The 20,170-nt window shown below is 46.7% G+C and overlaps 1 protein-coding gene across 2 annotated transcripts in view; it reads left to right on the top strand.

Moving 5' to 3' along the window:
- The window catches only part of RIN3 (Ras and Rab interactor 3), a 71,316-nt gene extending 54,915 nt beyond the window's left edge, over nucleotides 1-16,401 (top strand). The window contains exons 8-10 of one of the 2 annotated variants that reach the window (XM_082318298.1): nucleotides 8,595-8,726; nucleotides 11,963-12,126; nucleotides 15,307-16,401. In XM_082318298.1, the coding sequence (XP_082174424.1) occupies nucleotides 8,595-8,726; nucleotides 11,963-12,126; nucleotides 15,307-15,615 (605 nt within the window). In that variant the 3' untranslated portion in view covers nucleotides 15,616-16,401. The remainder of the gene's footprint in view (nucleotides 1-8,594; nucleotides 8,727-11,962; nucleotides 12,127-15,306) is intronic. The other variant, XM_082318299.1, reaches the window with a different exon arrangement.
- Nucleotides 16,402-20,170: the final 3,769 nt, after the last annotated feature.

Here is a 20,170-nt window from a genome sequence, read left to right as displayed (position 1 = left end):
CCTTCTTTTAAATACCTCCAGGGATGGAGACTGAACCACTTCCCTGGGCAGCCTGTTCCAATGCCTGACTACCCTTTTGGTGAAGAAGTTTTTCCTAATATCCAACCTAAACCTCCCCTGGCGCAGCTTGAGGCCGTTTCCTCTCATTCTATCACTTGTTACTAGGGAGAAGAGACCGACCCCCACCTCGCTACAGCCTCCTTTCAGGTAGCTGTAGAGAGCAATAAGGTCTCCCCTCAGCCTCCTCTTCTCCAGGCTAAACAACCCCAGCTCCCTCAGCTGCTCCTCATAAGACTAGTTCTCTAGACCCTTCACCAACTTCATTGCCCTTCTTTGGACACGCTCCAGCACCTCGATGTCCTTCTTGTAGTGAGAGGCCCAAAACTGAGCACTGTACTTGAGGTGCGGCCTCACCAGTGCCGAATAGAGGGGCACTATCACCTCCCTGGATGAGCCCCAGGCCAACCACTAAATGCACATGTTAAGCCCTTGGCCTGCAGACAGGATGCATTTTTGCAGATAGACCAGGAAGCCCCTTCCTCCAAGCATCTGCCTTGCCAGTTTAAGAGCTTGCTTTGTATGCTGGTGAGCTGATGACGAGCCATGCATAAATTTGGAGAGAAGCCAGATATTAATTTGCAGCAACCTGCGGTTGTTCAAGAACTCACAATCTCCAAAGGTGCTTTTAGCTGTTCTGCTTTATTTTGTACTGACAGCAGCCTTGCAGAACTCATACAGGAATTGTTGCGTCCTGTCTGAGCCTCACCTCAGGGTCATCTCTTAGACAGCATGCAGCAAGGCTCAATGACCGATGTAGACACATTAACAGCAGAGCAAGAAGCCACCCCAGGGCTGAGCCAAAGCTGCAGGGTGGATAGGACCTCTGACTGTCTTCAAGTATTATGAGAAGATTCAGACACATGTAGGGGAATTTGCTGTAACTTTGTTAGAACAGTTGTGTTAAGTTTGACAGTAATTTCGGTATAGTTCAAAGACTCACGTGCCTCATTAAAACCCACAAAGGAGACATGGTCTCCTTCCGATGCTGGTACTACATTATGTATCTGTCACACCTCAGTTAGCTGAGGGCTGGAATTTCTCTGTTGCAGGAAATGCCGTTGTGCCATTTTATCTAACAGAAACTAGTGGTCAGGGAAATAATTCAAAAAACCCTACATGGTTTAGAAGATTGGCATTCATGAAATCAGAGGATTTCACTGTGGTTTGCTATGCTAACCAAACCACTTCATTTCGGCCAGCTCAGCTGTTTTCTCATGTTGAGTACTACTGCAAGCGGGGTGTAGGTCAGAAGCTGACTTCACCCCTATGCGTCCAGTTTCCTCTCCAATATATATGATCAGTGATGCATCTCAGGGCCTTATCAGAAGAAAACTGGCCTGGCATTAAGGAAATGTACCCCAATGAATTCAGACCAGAAAAAAGAGTTTAAGGGGAGGAGAATCCTATAGTCTAACTCCTGGAAGACAGTGGACTCAGAGAGAAATTGAGGGAAACATCCTGTAGACCCACTTAGAAGTGAAACGTGTGAAACCTCTTCAACAGAATGAACTGACCTCAGATCACTTTGATTTTCCACCTGGCAAAGACAAGCATTCAGCAAACTGAAATATTTTTCTGGCAGGGAATTCCCAGCCGGTGGTGTGCAGAAGAGCGCGCTGGGGGCTGCTCAGACCAGCTTGCAGCGGGTAGGAATTCTCCTCCTGCTCTCTGCCCATCTCGAGAGCAGCGGCCCAGGGCCCCTTTTGCTTTCAGCCAGCCCTGAGGCAGCGCAGTGCTCTTCGCACCGGAAGAGCAGGGGCCATGCTCGGCTTCCTGTGCAATAGTCGGCTCTGTTAGCTCCTTTTACTCACTGCTGCATTAGAAAGCTCCTTCCTCTTCCAAGATCAGAGCAGACGAAACACAAAATTAATCAGTCCCTCTGCTGCAGGACCAAAATCAGTCTACCTCTGTCAGAAAAATGATCTGTTCAGTAACATGATAAGTACTTATGTTGTCTGGTTTAATTTGCAATTTGGCAGCTCAGCCAGGTCTTTATTCACTTTAGGCTGACTGTAGGATGAACTGACCTGAGAATATGGTTTCATATCTCAAAGCAAGTGCAAATACCACCAAATCAAGCACCCTTTTTTTCAGACCTATATGAAAACACAAGTTTTTTAACATTTTGAGACCCATGTACAGCAGTCCAGGATTGGCCAGGGTGTCCCAACAGGTACCAAGTTTTCTTTAGAACTCGGGTTAGGCTTACTCAGGAACATCTGTGCCTGTGATAGTGCCCATCTTTGCACTGCTGAAAGAGTCATGAAACGTTGAAGTCAGCCTTGACTGACTCCATGTATATCGAGCCATTTTAAGAAAGGAGGAGTTCTTTGGTTTGATTGCAATTCATACTACATGACAAAATCTGCCTCAAAAATTGGCTGTGGTTGGACTCCCTGATACATAGACTATGAACTGACTGGGTTGGGTCCTCAGCTGGTTTAAACTAGCATTTCTTCCTCACGTTGAAGGCAATCAACTTGTGGATCTGATTCATCCCAAGGAATCAGGAAGGCAAGTTCAGAGTCTTTGTGGATACACGTTTCTCCCAACAGACCTCTGAGTACAACTACAAGATATAGATCTATGTTGAAGTAGGACTCATCTACAGCTACATCTAGCTGTAGGTGGGCACAGATGGATATCAGGTCTAGCTTCTTCTCATTATAGACAATGGGGACTTACTTAGTCAATGGAGTTCAGCTGATTCATCTGGCTAGATGTAGGTGTGTGCTTTAGGGTGAGATGACTCATGACAAACTCCACTGACGATATGGATTAGTTCATCGCTGGCTAAAAAGGAGTTTAGGGGTACTGGTTCAGATGTTCACATGTACAGTGTAGGCAGTGGTATTAGTAAGTGAATCTTCCCCAAAGGGACAATTATGATAGCATTGCGGTGTCTCACTGAGCTTTTCCAAGTTCTGTGCAAACTTAAATAGCAGCAACATATGCCTCCAACAATGTAACCTACAATCTAAAAATATGTAACCTGCCTGCTAAAAATACTAGGAGTCATTAGTAAGAATAATATGCATTAAAAGAATAGAAAAAGAAGGATTTAGAAACCCCACCCCCTACAAACTGGCTGGCATTTTTTTGTGGCATTTTTTAATCTGTGCACTAGAGAAAGTAAGAGGCAGGACTCTTGGGGACCTGTAAGCTCCCAGCTCTCTGACTACCCCTACATTTGGAAGGCATGTCCCAATACCCACAGGGAGAGTTGGGTGCATAGCTGATTTATATGGAAGCATTGCAATCTTATGTAGAAAAAGCTGCTTATTATTTATATTTCAGAAATACCCTTACTCAGACAAAATGTCAAAGGTATATTGTGTGGTAGGAGTAGAACAAGAATCTCTGCTTTTCGCTCTATCAGAAACACAAGTGACACTTGTGGAGTGATAAACAAGACACAAATCTGCAATATGTATGGTGTGTACTGGCAGCGTGAGCCTGGAGCACCCAGCCTTGTGCTACCTAGGAGCTGCTGCTCTGTGGAAGAGAACTGATGGAAAAGCAAAAATAGAGGAGCAGTAGGCATTGGTTTATGAAGAAATACTGTGTGAGACAAACAGACCAGACTTGGTCAGTCCATGAGTGGGGAAGATCAGGCATGGAAAGGCTCCAAGCTTACGCTGGAAGTTTGAAAGATGGGGAGAGTGCTTTCTAAGGAGATTCAAGAAGAATGAACAGAGGAACAATTTCCTTAGTGCAACATTTTTAACTTGTGGACTACCTAAGCTTAGGAAGCTTCATTTTTGGAGTATCTTTGAACTGCACAGGGAGCTGGAGTATATAGTTCAAAACCAGTTCTGTACTAGTGATGTAGTTGGCTTGGTGACTGGCCCTAAACCATCTGATTTAATAATTTCTATTGCATAGTTTTGCATGGCTAATGCATAGTCTGCTTTTGGAAAAAGAGGATAGATAGGACATATATTCCATTGGAATATTTCTCTTCCTTAGCTTTTAGGATTAAGTTTGTCATCTCCTGTAGAACTGAGCAGCCGGATATTAGTTGCCCTGATGCGCTCCTGGAAGGCTCTGCAGTTGACAAAGGCACGGGCAGGAGGCAGCGTGTCTTCAGGGCGACAGCCAAGCTCCAGAAAGGAAACTGGCCTCAAATACTTCAGCAGCCAGTGTAGAACCGGTGCTAGAAGCTCCTAAAACTAAGTCAGAGCAACGCCACCACACTGCTCATTATCACATCTCACTTCTGAGAAGGAAAATAAAGCTATACATAACAGTTTTACTTTGCTATCTTTAGGAAGAGGATATTTGTATTTAAATTACTATTAATGAAGGCTGATGGACTAGAGATTTTTTTTTTTCTGGCTAGTGCAATTTCTACATTTGAATTAAACAGCCAGTTCAAATTTTTCAAGGGGAACGAATTCCTCTGATCTGTAAAACTCATGTTTTTGAAGTGGATTCATGCTGCCTGCATGTATTAACTCTCTTAATTCAACTATACCATAAATCAAACCTTGCTGAAGTAGTATGGGACAGACAAGAGACAGCAAAATGCTAGTGAGTGGAAGGATGGTCACAATCTTTTCTCATGGTCTTGAACAAATCTCAGTTAACCTTTCTGTACCTCAGGTTTCCCAGCTATAAACTGATGCTAAAATTCATTTTTCCTGGAGAGCTGCTGCTAGACATCATGCCAGCGTTCGCAAAATATTAGAACAAGGTGCAGAGCGTCATCGCTGTCTGCTGGTTGTCAGAATATACATGGAGGGAAAAGAAATGCATGAATGTGTTAAAATAGGGTGTAATTTCTTTATGGAGGCTTGGGCAGAATTCCAGTCGCTTTAAATCATGTATTTAATTAATACCCATCTATCCAAGTGCTGCATCCCAGCCAGGATCTGACGTTGTATTTGCTTTGCTATAAACATAATAGGATGAGTTTGTGGCAGAAGAGAAGGCTTATTTTAAGCTTCTTATAGATATTTATGAAATAAATGTTTCCTGATCCGGCAGGGAAGAAGGGGAAATAAAGCAAGCAAGTCATATCTGGAGTAGGACACTACCACCTTGAACAAGCAAGCTCAGTCCCAGTGTCACTGAGACCACTGGCAGGGTCAGAGCTAGATTTAACTCTGTCAGCTGCAAACATACCCCTCTGTGAGAGACCACAGATGGAGCTAGACGGGCAGGTCTGGGAGGTTGGCTCTGGCCCAGATTGAAAGTGAAGTTGAGGAGGCAGCAGCTTGCAGAGAACATCCCTGCTGCAGCTCCCAGATGGACGCTGGTTAGTGCCCTGGTGCCTTTCATGGCACAGGGAGCATGTGGTTTGCAGGATGCTGAGCAGCACCAACCTCTCGGGTGTCTTGGTTCACAGGCATTGTTTCATGTATCTTTGTGCCTCCTGCTTCTGGTCATATTTCAGTTGCTGACAGCACCTATGATCCCCATGGATGGACTGAGATACAGGGCACCTCAGGGCCATACTTGGTCTGACGGCCGTACGTGTCTAAGCTAGCCCCTGTGCCTGCTGTGACATCCAAGGCCAGGAGAACACGGGGAGGTTCAGAGTCCTGCCCTCGCAGGCACCTATCCTTGGCTCCATGTGCAGTCAGTGGAGAGAAGCTGTCACGATGCCTACAAGGAGTAGGCACAATATACCATGTCTGACCTGCCCTAGGCAACACTGGAAGTTCATGGCAACACATGGAGCCAGAGCTAGATCCTTGATGATTAGCTTTGCTTTACTCTTGTTGACACCTACAGCTCCTGCTGACTTCAGCTTTAGCTACAGACGTGGGTATTTAAGAATCAGGCTTCATATTCCCCCAAGTGGATTAAATGATGTCTAGTAATTTCTGCAGGTTATTAGCATACAGCATATGGAGAATGAGTATTCCTTCCATTTTGCAGTCAGACATCCCTACTCTGAGTTTATTAATCAAAAACAAGCCGTACATCAGATTTTCGTATTTAAGCCATATAAACAGCTGGGAGTCCAATAATATTTCTATGAAATCTTAAAGTTGAGAAAGGTTTATAACAAGGGCTGGTGGGCAGAGCAGCTAAATCAGCTTATAGAAATGAGATAGGCAGCAGTGAAAAATAATTGACTCTGTGCCTGCTTGTACATACAACCACTTCTCAGCCAATAAAAAAGAGAGATTCTGTAGGAGTTCTTGAAAAGTGTCCTCTAACTTTCATTTCAGTTGACACTAGAAGTTGATGGCTGGGGACATGGAATTGTTTAGTTCCACGTTGCTATTTCCACTCTGCATTGGTTGGTCAGTCTGTTGTCTGGTTGGTGATCTCTTTCGGTGACATTTTATTAAAAAAAAACCAGCGTTTTTTTTCTAGTGGATAAGAATTCATGTTGTGAAGTAGCAACTTTCTTGGGTGCCCCAGCAGACACAACATGGATTGGTCATGAAAAAGAAGTGGTAGGGAAGAGAAAATTCTGCTGTTGGTGTTGCACTGGAAATCTCTTGGCCTTCAGGAAGTCAGAAGCACCCAATCTATGCCACTGGTCACTAACTACTACATCATAAAAAAAAAGTTTTCAAAGAAGGGAGAAAAATGAGCCTAGCAAACTCTTTGGTACTCCATCTTCCTTTACACTAGTTTTATACAGAACTAATTCTGTTGGCATCTGATTTACTCAGGTCAAAATGAGAATAGGGCTTTTCTCTGTGCAGTTTTTCTAGTACATTTTCATGTCTCGTTTGTGTCATCTTTTTTTGCTAGACAATATTAAGTAGCTGTAATACTAAGCTGCTTGTATTAAGGTAATATATATGACAGTAATGAATTGGACCCTTCACAGAGCTGAAGCTTTCGCAGAGACATAAGCCAAGGCAACAACAAAATGTCCATCCAGATGTTAGCAAAACAATGAAGTCCTTTTATAGTCTGGTTGAAGACCTAAGGCTGTGTCATTTAACTAAAGGCAGCCATAATAATAATGCAAACAGAATTGAAAGCGTTACTCCAGCTTTCATTAAATAAATTGTCTATATTTTGGCGTGTGCGGACTCTGTTAGAAACAGACTGAATTACAGCCATGACAATCTCTCATCCTCAACACTTTGTTTTAACTGGATCACCTCTCTGTTCACTAGATATATTACTGGGTTGATTTTCAAGCCACACTTTATTTTTTTTTTTTAATCAGGGGCTAAGCTCATGTTTATTTGAGGCTTCAGAAGAATATCTTTCTTTGCCAGTGGAGAATCTGCGTCAGCTATGAATGACAAAAAAGGAAAGCTGATTCATGGCAAAGATTTGAAATAAGTCAGTGGGAACATTTGAGAAATAGGAATTTATGCCCTACCATGGCAGAGCATGTGGACTATGGGCCAAAAATGGCTAGGGCATAATGTCACTGAAGCTATATCAAGGGTAGCTTTGATTCTTTGAGGTGAGGCAAACGGTTCTCAAGTGAGACACGCATGGCCCACGAAACAAACACATCCAAGAGCTCAGGTGAGGAAAAACTGCCCATGGTCTGAGGCAGGACATTCAGAATGAGAGCAATCTGGGCTTAGGTTAAGAGGAATGGTCAACTCTGAATGTTGGGAAGTTAAGCAACTTGTTATTATGGGTTGTCCGTGATGAATTTATGACATGTTCGTGGAAAGCGAAAGCATTTTTCAAATAAGAAAAGTTATCCTTGTGTTCTTTGCAGTTTATGCAGCAAAGCTTCAGTTTGGATTCTATTTTAAGTAGTGATTATTTATAATGATGACTGTTAACATGTATGCTTTTTTGTCCTCAGAGATCCCAAAGAGCTCTTACAGATTACCTATAAACTCACTTTGTTGACATGAATGTTTTAAGCACAGTTATTCTTGAGCCCACGAGGAGCTGTTCCTGTAGCACCTGCTGCACACCAAGTCCAAAAACTAGCTTAAGTCCAATGTGAAAGGCTTTTTGTTTTCTTAGCTAGACACCATGGCTGCAAAGATGCTTCCTCTTAGATCCTAGCTCTTGGGAGGCTGTTTTAATTAGGAGCATGTAGTGCGATGTTTTGCCTTCTGAAGGGTCATAAACACGGAAGTCCTCAGTCCTAAAACCTGCTGTCTCAAATTCTGTTTTCTGCTCTTTGGTCCCACACATAGAGCGAACCTAAGAGAATAAGTACCCCTAATGCATGTAGACAACTTTCCTGCTAATATTGCAAACCTGAATTGCAGCCTTGATGGCAGCGACAAATCAGAGGGCCGAGCAGGCAGCCTTTGCACTCTTCAAGGATTGTCACTTGTCTGTGATCCATGAAGTTTAAGTTTCTCTTTCTCCAGTTAATAAAGAATGGCAGAAATGGAGCTCACTAAAAATTTTCAAGCTCATATTTTGGGCTTGAAGCAAGTTTACTTACTTTTTAAGTGAATTAACTTTCCCTTTTTCAGCATTTTTTCTTTGCCGATGCTTTCAAGCTTTAACTCTTCAGATAATGTAAGCTAAAGTCTGCAAAGGATGTGCTGGGTGAGAAGCTGTCACTGTTGTGTGGGAACGTGTCTCTGTAGTGAGTTCATTGGGACCACTCTGTGTTTCTCTTTGCACAGGGAAGCCGTACGGTGCAGATGACTTCCTCCCCGTGCTCATGTATGTGCTGGCCCGCAGCAACTTAACTGAAGTCCTTCTGAATGTGGAGTATATGATGGAGCTCATGGACCCTGCTCTGCAGCTAGGGGAAGGTAGAGTATAGTGTTTGCTCCTGGGATATTCACTTTGGAAATCGTTATTTATCTCACTTCAGTGTTCGTGAAAGTGGGGCAGCAAGGCTCTGGCTAGGCCTTGTGGATAAGCTTTGGCCAAGCTTTTCAAGTCTGAGGCTCCAAAATTACTGTCAAACACTTTAACTATTTTTAGCAGTGAAGTGCCCTTAGACACTGGCTAGAAAGGCAGGGACCCAGCATAAATGATAACTGAGTTGCTGGATCAGTAACCTAAACACAGACATCTAGTGTTCCTTGGCCCAAAGGCTGAAAAGTTAAAAGGTCTTTGCCTAAAATTAAACTGCTGCTGCAATCCATTGTGCAGACACTTTTATTTATTCCAATGAGAGAAGAGCACATTTCTTAAACTGCATTGTATGCCTGGGGCCATACATCATTCTCATGGTCACTCTGCTCTTAAATTTGAGTGACCCCTTTGACAATGTTCTCTGGCTGAGTGTCATAGCAAGGCAGAGAAAGGAAGGCTGGGTTAGAGAGGAATAGTGGGTTTGATGTGAATAAAGATCTCTGCTATTAGAGGGATAGATACCCCAGGGAACTGAGGGCCTTTAGTTTCTTAAATATGGCTTGGGAAGCAAATACTACTAACAGTGACAGGGTTATGTGCTCTGAATTAGGAAGACAGATAGCTAATTTTTCACCAAGTAGTCACTAAACCAATAAAATGGGTTTTATTTTAGACTTTGTGTTGGTAAGTACTGAGGTTCTAGAAAGGAGTCCTGAATGAACAACAGCAGACTAACTTTATTTATATTAAATGGAGGTACAAGTCTGTAAGAGCGTGTCATCCCAGCACAGTGCAGAGGTGAGCAGAAGTAAGTAATAAAAGAATGAGCAGTAGCAATGCAATCGTATTAGTGAGGTGTTTCTGCACAGGCTAATTTTCCTGCTGAAAAGAATTGTTAGCAGAAAAAATGTTAGCCTAAGCACAGCATTTTGCTGACATAACCAAGCTGGTTTTGGTGACTACGCTGCCCACAGGTTCTTCATTTCAAACGGGCACGCTACCAGGCTGGTTACTGAAGTCAGCTGGGTTGGGGAACTCGGGGTATCCAAGGCAAAGCTGGCTGGAAGTTCTCTTAAGTCAAAGATGCAGAGAGTGTGAAATGTGCACTCCAGTCAAAGGGAAAAATTTTGTGAGGGAGCTGCAGATCAAACTGGCTGAATAATCACATCAGAGAGGAGACTGGGAATAACTGCAGATACAGGGAATGGGAAAAAAAAGAACGTCTCAGTGAAGACAGCTCTGAGATCGCAAAGCACAGGGCTAAAACGGGAACTGGCAAAAGTTAATTAAGTTAGGCCTTTCAAAGTTAAATGGCAAAAGGTATTTAAGCACAGAAATAAAAGGACAAAAAGGAAAACAGAAGTGAGAAAACTGTGAAATTACATCAGGTCAATACACAAAATCATTTAAATCTGGCCTCCAAATTAAATTTTTACTTTGAATGAATTTTGTAACAGCAGTGATGTTGCCTACTGGGGCAAAGACAAGGACAGATGATGGGGAATGACTGTGTGGAAATGAAGATACTGGAAAGTGGAAGAAAAATTAATTTTTAAAGACGATGTAATGAATTCCTGCCATGGGGGACTGGGAGATCTTCCTCCATGGATTCCGAGGGAAGGGATACACCAGGTCGCAGGTCCCATCACGGGGACCCCGACTCTGCCAGAGCAGGAGAAATACTGAATGATGGACAAGGGAGAGTAGTAACTATATTTAAGAGGGGAAAAGTGGCACTTGCAGGCTTGTTAGCCTGTTCTCAGCAGCACTTTGTGGGAGACAGTAAAGAAAAAGAGTGGTTTTGGTGTATGCAGACCTACATAGCTACAGAACATTCCTCATCGCGTCCACCCGAGTACAGAAAGTCAAATGGCAATGTCTTGGTCTCTCCTCTCCTACACGAAACTTTACGGTGCTCTAAAAATACTGCTCTTAAATGAAATGCTGTCTTAGCCACCACTTACACAACCAGCCACAATGACTGTGGAGCTCGTCAGAGCCTGAGGAAGGGCTACGAAACCGCAGGCGGGCCGGTGCGAGCTTTGGGTGATGTGGAAGTGCCACCTAGAGGCAACTGCAATTATTATGAAACTTATTAAAAGCGGGGAGCTCCGCCCAGCTGACAGGCAATTTGTATTTCTCCCCGTTTTGCTGGCAGCCGGGGTGAGCAGCGGGGGATCGCGCAGAGGCCGGGGCCGGGGCTGAAGCGCTCGCCCCGCTCCGGCCAGGCCTGCTCTCGCCTGGAGGCCCGGGGGACGCGTCCCCATCCCCGCTGCCCCTGGGACGCTGCGGTGCTGTGTCTGCAGGCTGGCTCCTGCCCTCTTCAGAGGAGACCCTGGCCCCAGCCTCTCGCTCGTCAGCGGAGCTGAGTCCGGGAGGCAGCTGGGAAAATGAGCGCTTTTAATTAACCTGGCGCTGCAGCCAACACCACAGCAGTCAGGGAGGTTTTGAGGGAAAAGGACTGGCTGCGGGCTTTTACCGCTTTATCCCCTCTTTCTGTGCTTTACCAAGATTTATCCCAAAACTCTGGACAGTCCAGGAATTACTCTCAACCAAACATCTGGGCTCCCTGTCTAGTCGATAGAGATGGAGGGAGTAGAGGGTAACTTGTCCTTTCAGGTCTGAGACATCCTCCAACAGTGCGGAGCCCACAGGGGACCCGGGCTCTAAGCATTTAAGCCATGTAGCTAGAGTTGGAGGAGCTGAACCCAGGCCTTGTGCTTCTCCTACAGCGTACACTACAATTGTTGCTATTTCCTTGCATTATGGGAGCTGCTCAGGAGCCCAAATTACAGACCTGTTGCACTGGCCCTGCTAAACACAGCAAAAAGGTGGCCATGCCCCAAAGAATAAACCATCTGTGGTCAAAGGCATTGGTTTGGGTTTGTTTGTGAGAGCAGCTTTTGTAGTAGTTTACCTTCAGTCTGTGTTTCCTCCGAGGACATCTACAGCCCCGGCAGTCTGGGCAGTGGCATTGCCGTGACGCAGAAGGGGGGTGGAGGACACCGGTCGTTAGGTCTCCCTTCTCTTGGGTGAACATCAGACACCCCCGCGCTCCCTGCAGCGAGGCACAGACAGTGCGAGCGTTAGACAGCGGCCGCTGCGCGGGCACAGGCAGGCAGGATGGGAGTGGAAATGAATGGCCCATGCCAGTGTGTTGTTCATGCAAGGCCTTCTGCTTTCACAGGCTCCTATTATTTAACCACCACCTATGGGGCCCTGGAGCACATCAAGAACTATGACAAAATCACCGTCACGCGGCAGCTGAGCATGGAGGTGCAGGACTCCATTCACCGCTGGGAGCGACGGAGGACGCTGAACAAGGCCCGGGCTTCCCGCTCATCAGTGCAGGTAGCTGGCATTATTTTCTAGGGAAAAAGCCTGGAAGATAAACATGCTCTCTCCATACTTACTAATTTTTAATATGATAATTATTTTAAAACCAAATTAACCCAAATCACTATTAAAAAACAAGAGTATATACGGTGCAAGATTTCCAAATCTTAAAAAAAAAAAGACACCTCATTTGAAATATATATTACTTACAAAATGCATTTTGAAGTCTCGAAGTACCCTCATAACGATATGATTTTAAATATGACTGCAGTGATTTTGTTGTTCATTCTCAAAGGAGGTGTGCTAGGAGCCTTTGCATGTGGAGAGCTGCAGCAGGGAGGCAAGGAGCCCCTCTTCTCCATCACCCTTAAGGCCTGGGGAAATCATGGGCTAAGCTGAGGAGATGTGAGCAGGCTACGCAGGGGCAGTTCCTACATGGCATAAAGCTGTAGGAGGACCTGAGACACCCCAAGGACCAGTCAGACAAGCATCTTCCAGAGCCTGGCTTCTCCTGTCCAGCAGCAGGGAAGACCCAACAGCGTCTGGTTAGCTTTGAAGCCCATGCTGTGTATGGCCTGGCAAAGACCTCCCCATGCACCAGTGCGAGAAGGTCCCAGGAGGGATGGGTGCTCTGGGCCTCCAGCCATGGTGAGGCTGGGTGCAGAACCAGGCCGTCGGATGCCCTGCCAGCCCCATGTCCTGTGATCAACTTATCACCCACAGGGAGGCAGCAAAGGCCACGTCTCAGGTTCTGTAAAGCCTTCCCAGTGCAAAACTGAAAATTGCGAATGCCGAGGGGAAAGCCAGGGGAAAGTCTCCTGAGCGGAGGCACAGTCCATATAGCCCCGTGAAAGCACTGAGTTGAATATGTTTCCCATATTGCAGTCAAAACAGTCCCTGGTGATCTCAGAACTTGTGAATGGTGGATGGAATACACCAAATATCCATCCAGCCCTGAGTGCTGCTCTGGCAGTAGCTCATGGCCTTCTACGATAAAGTGACCTGCTTGGTTCACATGGGGTGAGCGGTGGACGTTGTCTACCTAGATTTCTCCAAGGCTTTCGATACGGTTCCCCATGGCCTCCTCCTGGAGAAATTGATGCATTATGGTCTAGACAAGTGGTCTGTGTGGTGGGTGAAGAATTGGCTGGCAGGCCGCACCCAAAGTGTGGTGGTAAATAGCTCATTTTCAAACTGGCAGCCCCTCACAAGTGAGGTCCCCCAGGGATCGGTATTGGGCCCAACGCTATTCAATATTTTCATAAGTGAGCTGGGTAACGGGATCAAGTGTAGCCTGATGACATTTGCAGATGACACCAAACTGAGTGGGGAAGTAGACATCTGGAAGGGAGAGCCACCCTGCAGGAAGATCTGGGTAGGCTGGAAGAGTGGGCTAACAAGAACCTTATGAAGTTTAACAAAGACAAGTGTAAGGTCTTGCACCTGGGAAAACATAATCCAGGAGTGCAGCTCAGACTAGGATCCACCTGGCTAGAGAACAGCTCTGTGGAAAGGGACCTGGGGGTCCTGGTGGACAGGAAGCTCAATATGAGTGAACAGTGCGCTGCTGCGGCCAAGGCGGCCAATAGGATGCTGGGTTGCATCAAAAAGGGCATCACCAACAGAGATAAAGAAGTCATTATCCCACTCTACTTGGTGCTTGTCGGGCCACACCTGGAAGACTGTGTTCAGTTCTGGTCCCCGCTGTGCAAAAAAGATGTGGACAGGCTGGAGGGGGTCCAGAGAAGGGCCACCAAGATGATCAAGGGTCTGGGAAGCCTGCCATATGAGGATAGGCTGAGAGAGCTGGGTTTGTTCAGCCTTGAGAAAAGGAGGCTTAGAGGTGATCTCACCACCATGTACCAGTACTTAAAGGGGAGCTACAAAGAAGACGGAGACTCCCTTTTTACAAGGAGTCACATGGTGAGGACAAGGGGTAACGGCTACAAGTTACTCCCAGGGAGATTCCAATTGGACATGAGAGGAAAATTTTTCACGGTGAGAACAGTCAATCATTGGAATAATCTCCGCAGGGAAGTGGTTGACTCCACTACACTGGACACTTTCAAGACTCAGCTGGACATGGTGCTGGGCCATCTCGTCTAGACTGTGCTCTTGCCTAGAAAGGTTGGACCAGATGATCCTTGACGTCCCTTCCAACCTGGTATTCCATGATTCTATGATTCATAGCAAGTACCTAGCATGGAGCATAATAGCTGAGCGAGCAAATGCCGCATTTCCCCAAAAGATTCCCACCACCTCCAGGAGCGTAAGGGCTGTTTTCCATTCCTTTGAATGAGGGGCAACATCAGAGACATGCGAGCCTATCCTGGCAGAGGCAAACAGCTTGCTGATATGTTCAGCATGCCCCTGCACATCCCTCCGGCTGCCTTAATCATCTGCAGTGATACTCCCTAAATGCACTTTGGAAACCCATAGTCCACATATTTGGCAAATCTCACTTCTGACAGGGAACTTGGGTATTTTGTGACCAAAATGGCTGGGAATTTTTTTGAAGCTCACAGATAGATACAAATTAAACACGCAGGTTCCCCTGTGACCAAAAGCTCTCTAAATTCTGTTCCTCATGAGTTTAGCAAGAGGAAAGTTGCCCCAACAGTTGTTACTGCCTGAAACCGGATACAAGTAAATCAGCCTCCTCGGCATAACTTCTTCTTTTTCCTTACTGGTGGAAGGAAGTTTGGAGAGCATGCTCTCAAGGTGCTGTTTGGGTGACGGTGGAGTTACAAGGGTCATGGCACTGACAGCCAGCCTTTTCCTGTTTCTGTGAGATGGGGTTTTCAGGCAAGATCTCTGAGTTTTTTGGCTTGTTATCCTGGTCTGTTCCTTCTTTGCATCCTGTTTCTTTAGGAGCTGTAGAAAGGTGAGAGAAGGAACTGTTGCAGACTGCTCATTAATGATATTCACCAAAATCCAAAAAAAAAAGCTTTCACTTATGTGTCTTTACAGGGCTAATTATTTGGTTAAGTGTTTACTAGTTTAAGTATTTGCTGATTCAGAGCTTGTTCATCAGAGGGGAGAAAGGAGAGAGTAACTGGGGCATTGGAGGATGACTGGAAGATATTTGGGAGCGCTTAGGAGCTCTAGGCAGCTAGAGCTTTGGGCTGAGTTCTGCCTCCTTCAGTCCCAAGTCACTGTGTTAACCGCAAGATCTATCCTCATGTTTCTCTTCAGGATTTCATCTCTATCTCCTTTCTGGAAATCGGTGCTCAGTCAAGGACACTTGCTTCCCGGAATGACACCACGGCTGAGCAGCTGAGCCAGCAGTGTGCTGAAAAGTTTGAAGTCTCCCATCCCAAGGACTATGGACTCTTTGTTTTTGTTGATGACCAGTGGCTGCAGCTGGACAAAGATGCCCTTCCTCACCATATCAAAGCCTCCCTGCTGAAGAGTGAAACCAAGAAAGATTTCCATTTTATTTATAAACCAATAGATCATAAAACCCCACCAATTCCAATTGTCAAAGAATCAGACTTTCTCTAGGGGCCATGCTGCTCCTTTGTTGTGTTTGCTGTCGTCCTGGAAGGGCTGGATAGTTTATCTCATGAGATCCTCTGGTATCTGCAGACCTCAGAAGGTCTCTGGAGCGTGGCCTTCAACGCGGGGCAGATGTGCTAATTGTAGATGCTGTCTGAATACAGGGCATTTCTCAGCAGAGTTCATTTGCAGAAATAAAAGGAGCATTCAGGAGAACATTCATCCTCTGGAAAACTTGAAGTATCAAACCTCAGAACATCCTGCTGGCAACCAGCCGCCATCGCAGAATGTAAATGGACAGTAGAGAAAATTCAGAGGTCTTGCAGAAAAGTGGACATTTACTCCAAATAAATTATGGCAGGCGCGAATCACCTCTGTGCACAAGGCCTGTGAAAGGTCTGCATACACCTCAATGCTATCTGGAGGTAAGACTGCGTTTATGCCCTACAGTATCTGTTCACCCAGTGTGAATAAACTGAGTCTTGTCTGATGTATTCAGTGGCATAGGGTTGCCACCTGTAGCTGAACTCCATATCTGTCTTGCTGTCTACAACATGTCATTGCCTTCGAAATCCACGTAATTACAGACCATGCAAGATGATCCTGTACCTTCACTAAGAATACATTTTCTGCCACCTAGCTGTCACTGAAATCAGGTAGCATAGGCATTTTCACCAATGTATTTTTCTTAAAGATTGAAAGTCTTCACCATCAGTTTTACATGTACAGCAGTTTTAATCACATTGGTTGTATGATAGTGTCTGGTTAATTGTATATTTATTTTCATGTGTGATATGGTGCAATTATTTTAAAATAAGCGTTTGTAAAGAACTTAATGATTTGCCCAGTGTAGCAAACCAGATTAAAATTTGAAAGTCAAAAAGAGCTAGAATTAAATACCTGTCCCTTTTTAACCGGATGTCATTTTCTCTAGTGTTTTCATATCTATAAGTCCCACCAGGTTATTACTTTAATAAATTCAGGCTGTTGCAGACAGAACTTGCTAATTCTCCTTTCTGCCTGTGCTTTCAGTCAGTCATTGCAGACTTAAATTTCCCTGCAAACTTAAATTCCCACAGAATAAATTGAACTAAAGCAAAAATGCATTTCATGAAATTTGAAAACAATTTTTCAGGATTGGATAATGGAAGCAGGAGCCTTAATTGCAAGACAGATCCATGTCTGCTGGGTGCCTTTGTTCAAGCAAGATTCTCACTGTGATCACAAGATACTGGATTGTCTGCATGCGGGAGGCAAATAACCTCCACTGCAGCTACACAAACTTGGGATCAGGCCTAGCAAAGCTCCGATTAGAAAGAAAGGGTGATTTACTGTGGGTTTTGCTCAAAGCTGCTATTGTTTCCTTCCATTAGCATTCAAAAAAGAATTGGGACACATTGGGCCGGGTTGCTCAAGGTCCCTGCCTTACTCCTGAAGCTCCAAAGGTAAAATGGCATCGCATGTAGCTTGTCACCCTCTCAGTCTCTGGGGCTTGAAATGTCTGCGTCTACGTGCCCTAGCTGTAGTGTGCACTGGCCAAATCTGCATACAGATAGCAAACCAGTGCTGTGCATCTGCCAGCTCAGGCTGCGTGCACGTCTTGTCAGAAAGGGCCAACAACAAAGAATGAGGAACAGTGAATAACAGCAATCTTGGTTTCGAGGACATCATGTGCAGAGCTTGCAGTGTGTGACACCGGCACTGAGCTGACTCCGAATTCATGGTTATTTCTGCTCATGTGCAGCTGTTGGCACCTCCGCCTTGCCTGTGGGCAGCACACCCCTCCCTCGCGCTGCCACTAGCCTCTTGCAGGGCAGCGTGCTCCTGCTGGGAGCCTGTGCTGCTCTCAGGGTGGCACTCAGGATGCCATGACCAAACCTGAGATACAGGTTTCCAGTACCGATCTGACGGAGGAGATGATGCTGTTCTCAGGGCCCTGAGGGCACTCGCAGGCGTTGCTGCCTCCAGTGCCTCCCAAGGGCTACCCCACCTGGCCCAATGCTCAGGACCCCATGCCAGCGTCCCAGGGCTGTCAGCCCCTGCCCCAGTGATGCTGCAGCAGGGCTGGTCTCCAGCTCCCCACAGCGATGTCCCAGCCTGGCCTCAGCCTGTCCCCATCCCAGGGAGGTGCCCGATGCCCAAGACGGGGGCTGCCCTGGTGCTCCCTGCTCTCCCACTCCTGGCTGTAGCAGTGGGACAGGCCCTCAGGGAGCCCCATGGCCCTGGGAGCTTCTGGCATCTGCCCCAACAGCAGCTTCCCCGCATCCATCCTGCAGGTTATGGCAAGGACATCAGCTCTTGCCCCTCTGCCGTGCTGCCCTGGATGTCGTGTGCCAACGGCTTGGTGGCAGGCCCTCACCGCGGGGCTGGGTACAGCATCCCCTGGGCGCTCCAGCTGTGAGGCAACATGTCCTCACCCTGCCCGGGTCCTTGGCCCACCACCATCCCTGCATGTTGGGTGAGCTCATAGCAGTTTCCCCCTCTGGTGGAAGCTCTGCCAGTAAATCCCTGACACACAGCACAGAGAGGCCCGTTCTCCTGTTTCCACCTTAGGCACCATCACTGATGTCCATATGTCTTGACAGCTGACCTGCTCTGTGTTGGCTGTACTGAGGATGATCTTGACTGTCACCCCTGCAGCTGTGGCAGCAGGAGGGTCCAAGCTCTGGGCAGCATCACTTATGAACCTTCCTTTTTTCTCAAACAAACAGACCCCTTACACACACTCTCCAAATCCTCTGTTTTGCACCCATTCTCCCAAGGGACACCTCCCCCCTCCCCCTGCCTCTTGCCTCCCTTCTTCCCCACCCAAACCATGGGCCCAGACTAGCTCTCTGGCCCACCTCCCACTGGCCTCCTTGCCCCCCTTGGTAGGACTCCAAGCCATGTACCCACCTCGCCTCCCACCACCTGTGCACAGGTATCGCACCGCACGGGGTCCATGTACAGCGGGACCCAGAGATGTGGAGGGGTCTGACCAGCAGGATAGTTCTGCAGTGACTGCTGCAAGTTAAGTCCCATGAGCAAAGATGCATATGTCTGCCAAAGTCCTTGGCCTGATCAAGTTATCTTTATACTGTAACATTCACAGTTAATGAGCCTAAAGTAATCTGATGAGGCTAAAGTAGAAACATGCAAGGAAGGAAGCTAGGACTGATCTTCTGCTGGATATTTCTGGAGAGCAACTGGACTTTGCACTGGCCGGGGTCAAGCAACAGACTGATGAAGTGAAGCGCTCCGGCACCTCGCAGCGTCCTGGGACGTCTGAGTCAGCAGCTGGACCTCAGGGCAAGGGGGGACCACAGATTGTACAGCTGGTCAGTGGAGCCCATGGAAACCACAACAGTGCTAAATCACTGCAATCCAAACAGGCTCAGACTAAAATTTACCAAAGCCTCGTCCCAAAATCAGACCTGCAGATCCCAGTTTTCAAAATGCAAGGAGTGCCAGCTGAATTTCTGTGGGCTTTTACAAAGGCTCTCAAATTGCACATGCAATGTTTTCCTCTGGCATAACGACTACAAAGCTCTGATTTGATTTGCAAAGGTTGCCATGGCTCTCCCGAACTCAGAGATTATTGACAGTAATGCGAGTTACTGTGCCTGGCCGCGAGCTGCCTGGAAGGAAATCCCTGTGCTTGGAGCTTGGTGCAGAGTGGGGCTTGCTCAGAGGCCGTGGGGCACCTGGCCTGTTTGGTCACGTTATATAAACCACCAGCAACAACTTTGCTAAACATATATCTCTGGGGTACAGGGGTGACCTGGCTCCTCCAGAGCCCGACCACAGCTGTCCCTTGTCATGCCCCAAGTGATGGGCTCCTGGAGGACCCAGGACAGCGATGGCTGCCGCCTCTCCAAGCTCACAGCTCAGCAGTGGGACTCGGGCTCTGCCTGCGCCAGGGTCATGCAGAAACAGCCTGTCTGCAACAAACGTGACGTTGTTTTGGTGACCCTGGCAAAGCTTTGAGTCCCCAGCGTGGAGACTGCTGGAGCGGTTCAGCATGTCCCTCCCTCTGGACCCTGGTGCCCAGGATCATGCACTGCTTTGGGCTGATATCTGACATTTCAGGTGGTGAGAAAAAAAAAAAATGTCAAATGTGGGAATGAAATGGGAATTTTTAAATGCTCCATGGGATTTTATTCATTTGCTTCGCCATGGAGTTTCCTCATGCTGCAGCCCTGGTGAGGAGGAAGCAGTCCAGTCTGGTGATCTGTGGCCTCCCCTGGTTAGTCAAGATGGTCACGCCGTGACTCATGCTCTGTCCCTCACATGAGCCATCAGCAGACAGAAGTGTTTCAGGAGACTTTGACCAAGTAGGGTTGTGCAATCCAGCCAAGGCATCCTCAAACACTCGTTTGCAGAGGAACATTGTGCAACAATCACGCATTTACTCACAAGGAGAGGATCTCAGTGTGAGAGCGAGAGAGACCTGCTGAACCCAGCAACTTCTGCACAGAAAAAAACCAAAAAGCCCATGTGGCCACTTCGTGCACAGAGCTGATTTAACACCACTTTGCACCGAGTGGTACAATCTGTCAATAATTCACTGAAAGAATTACAC

Source organism: Platalea leucorodia (assembly GCF_965183815.1).
Source record: "Platalea leucorodia genome assembly, chromosome: 7".
NCBI classification, from domain to species: Eukaryota; Metazoa; Chordata; class Aves; order Pelecaniformes; family Threskiornithidae; genus Platalea; species Platalea leucorodia.
This window is presented reverse-complemented; position numbering and strand designations above follow the sequence as displayed.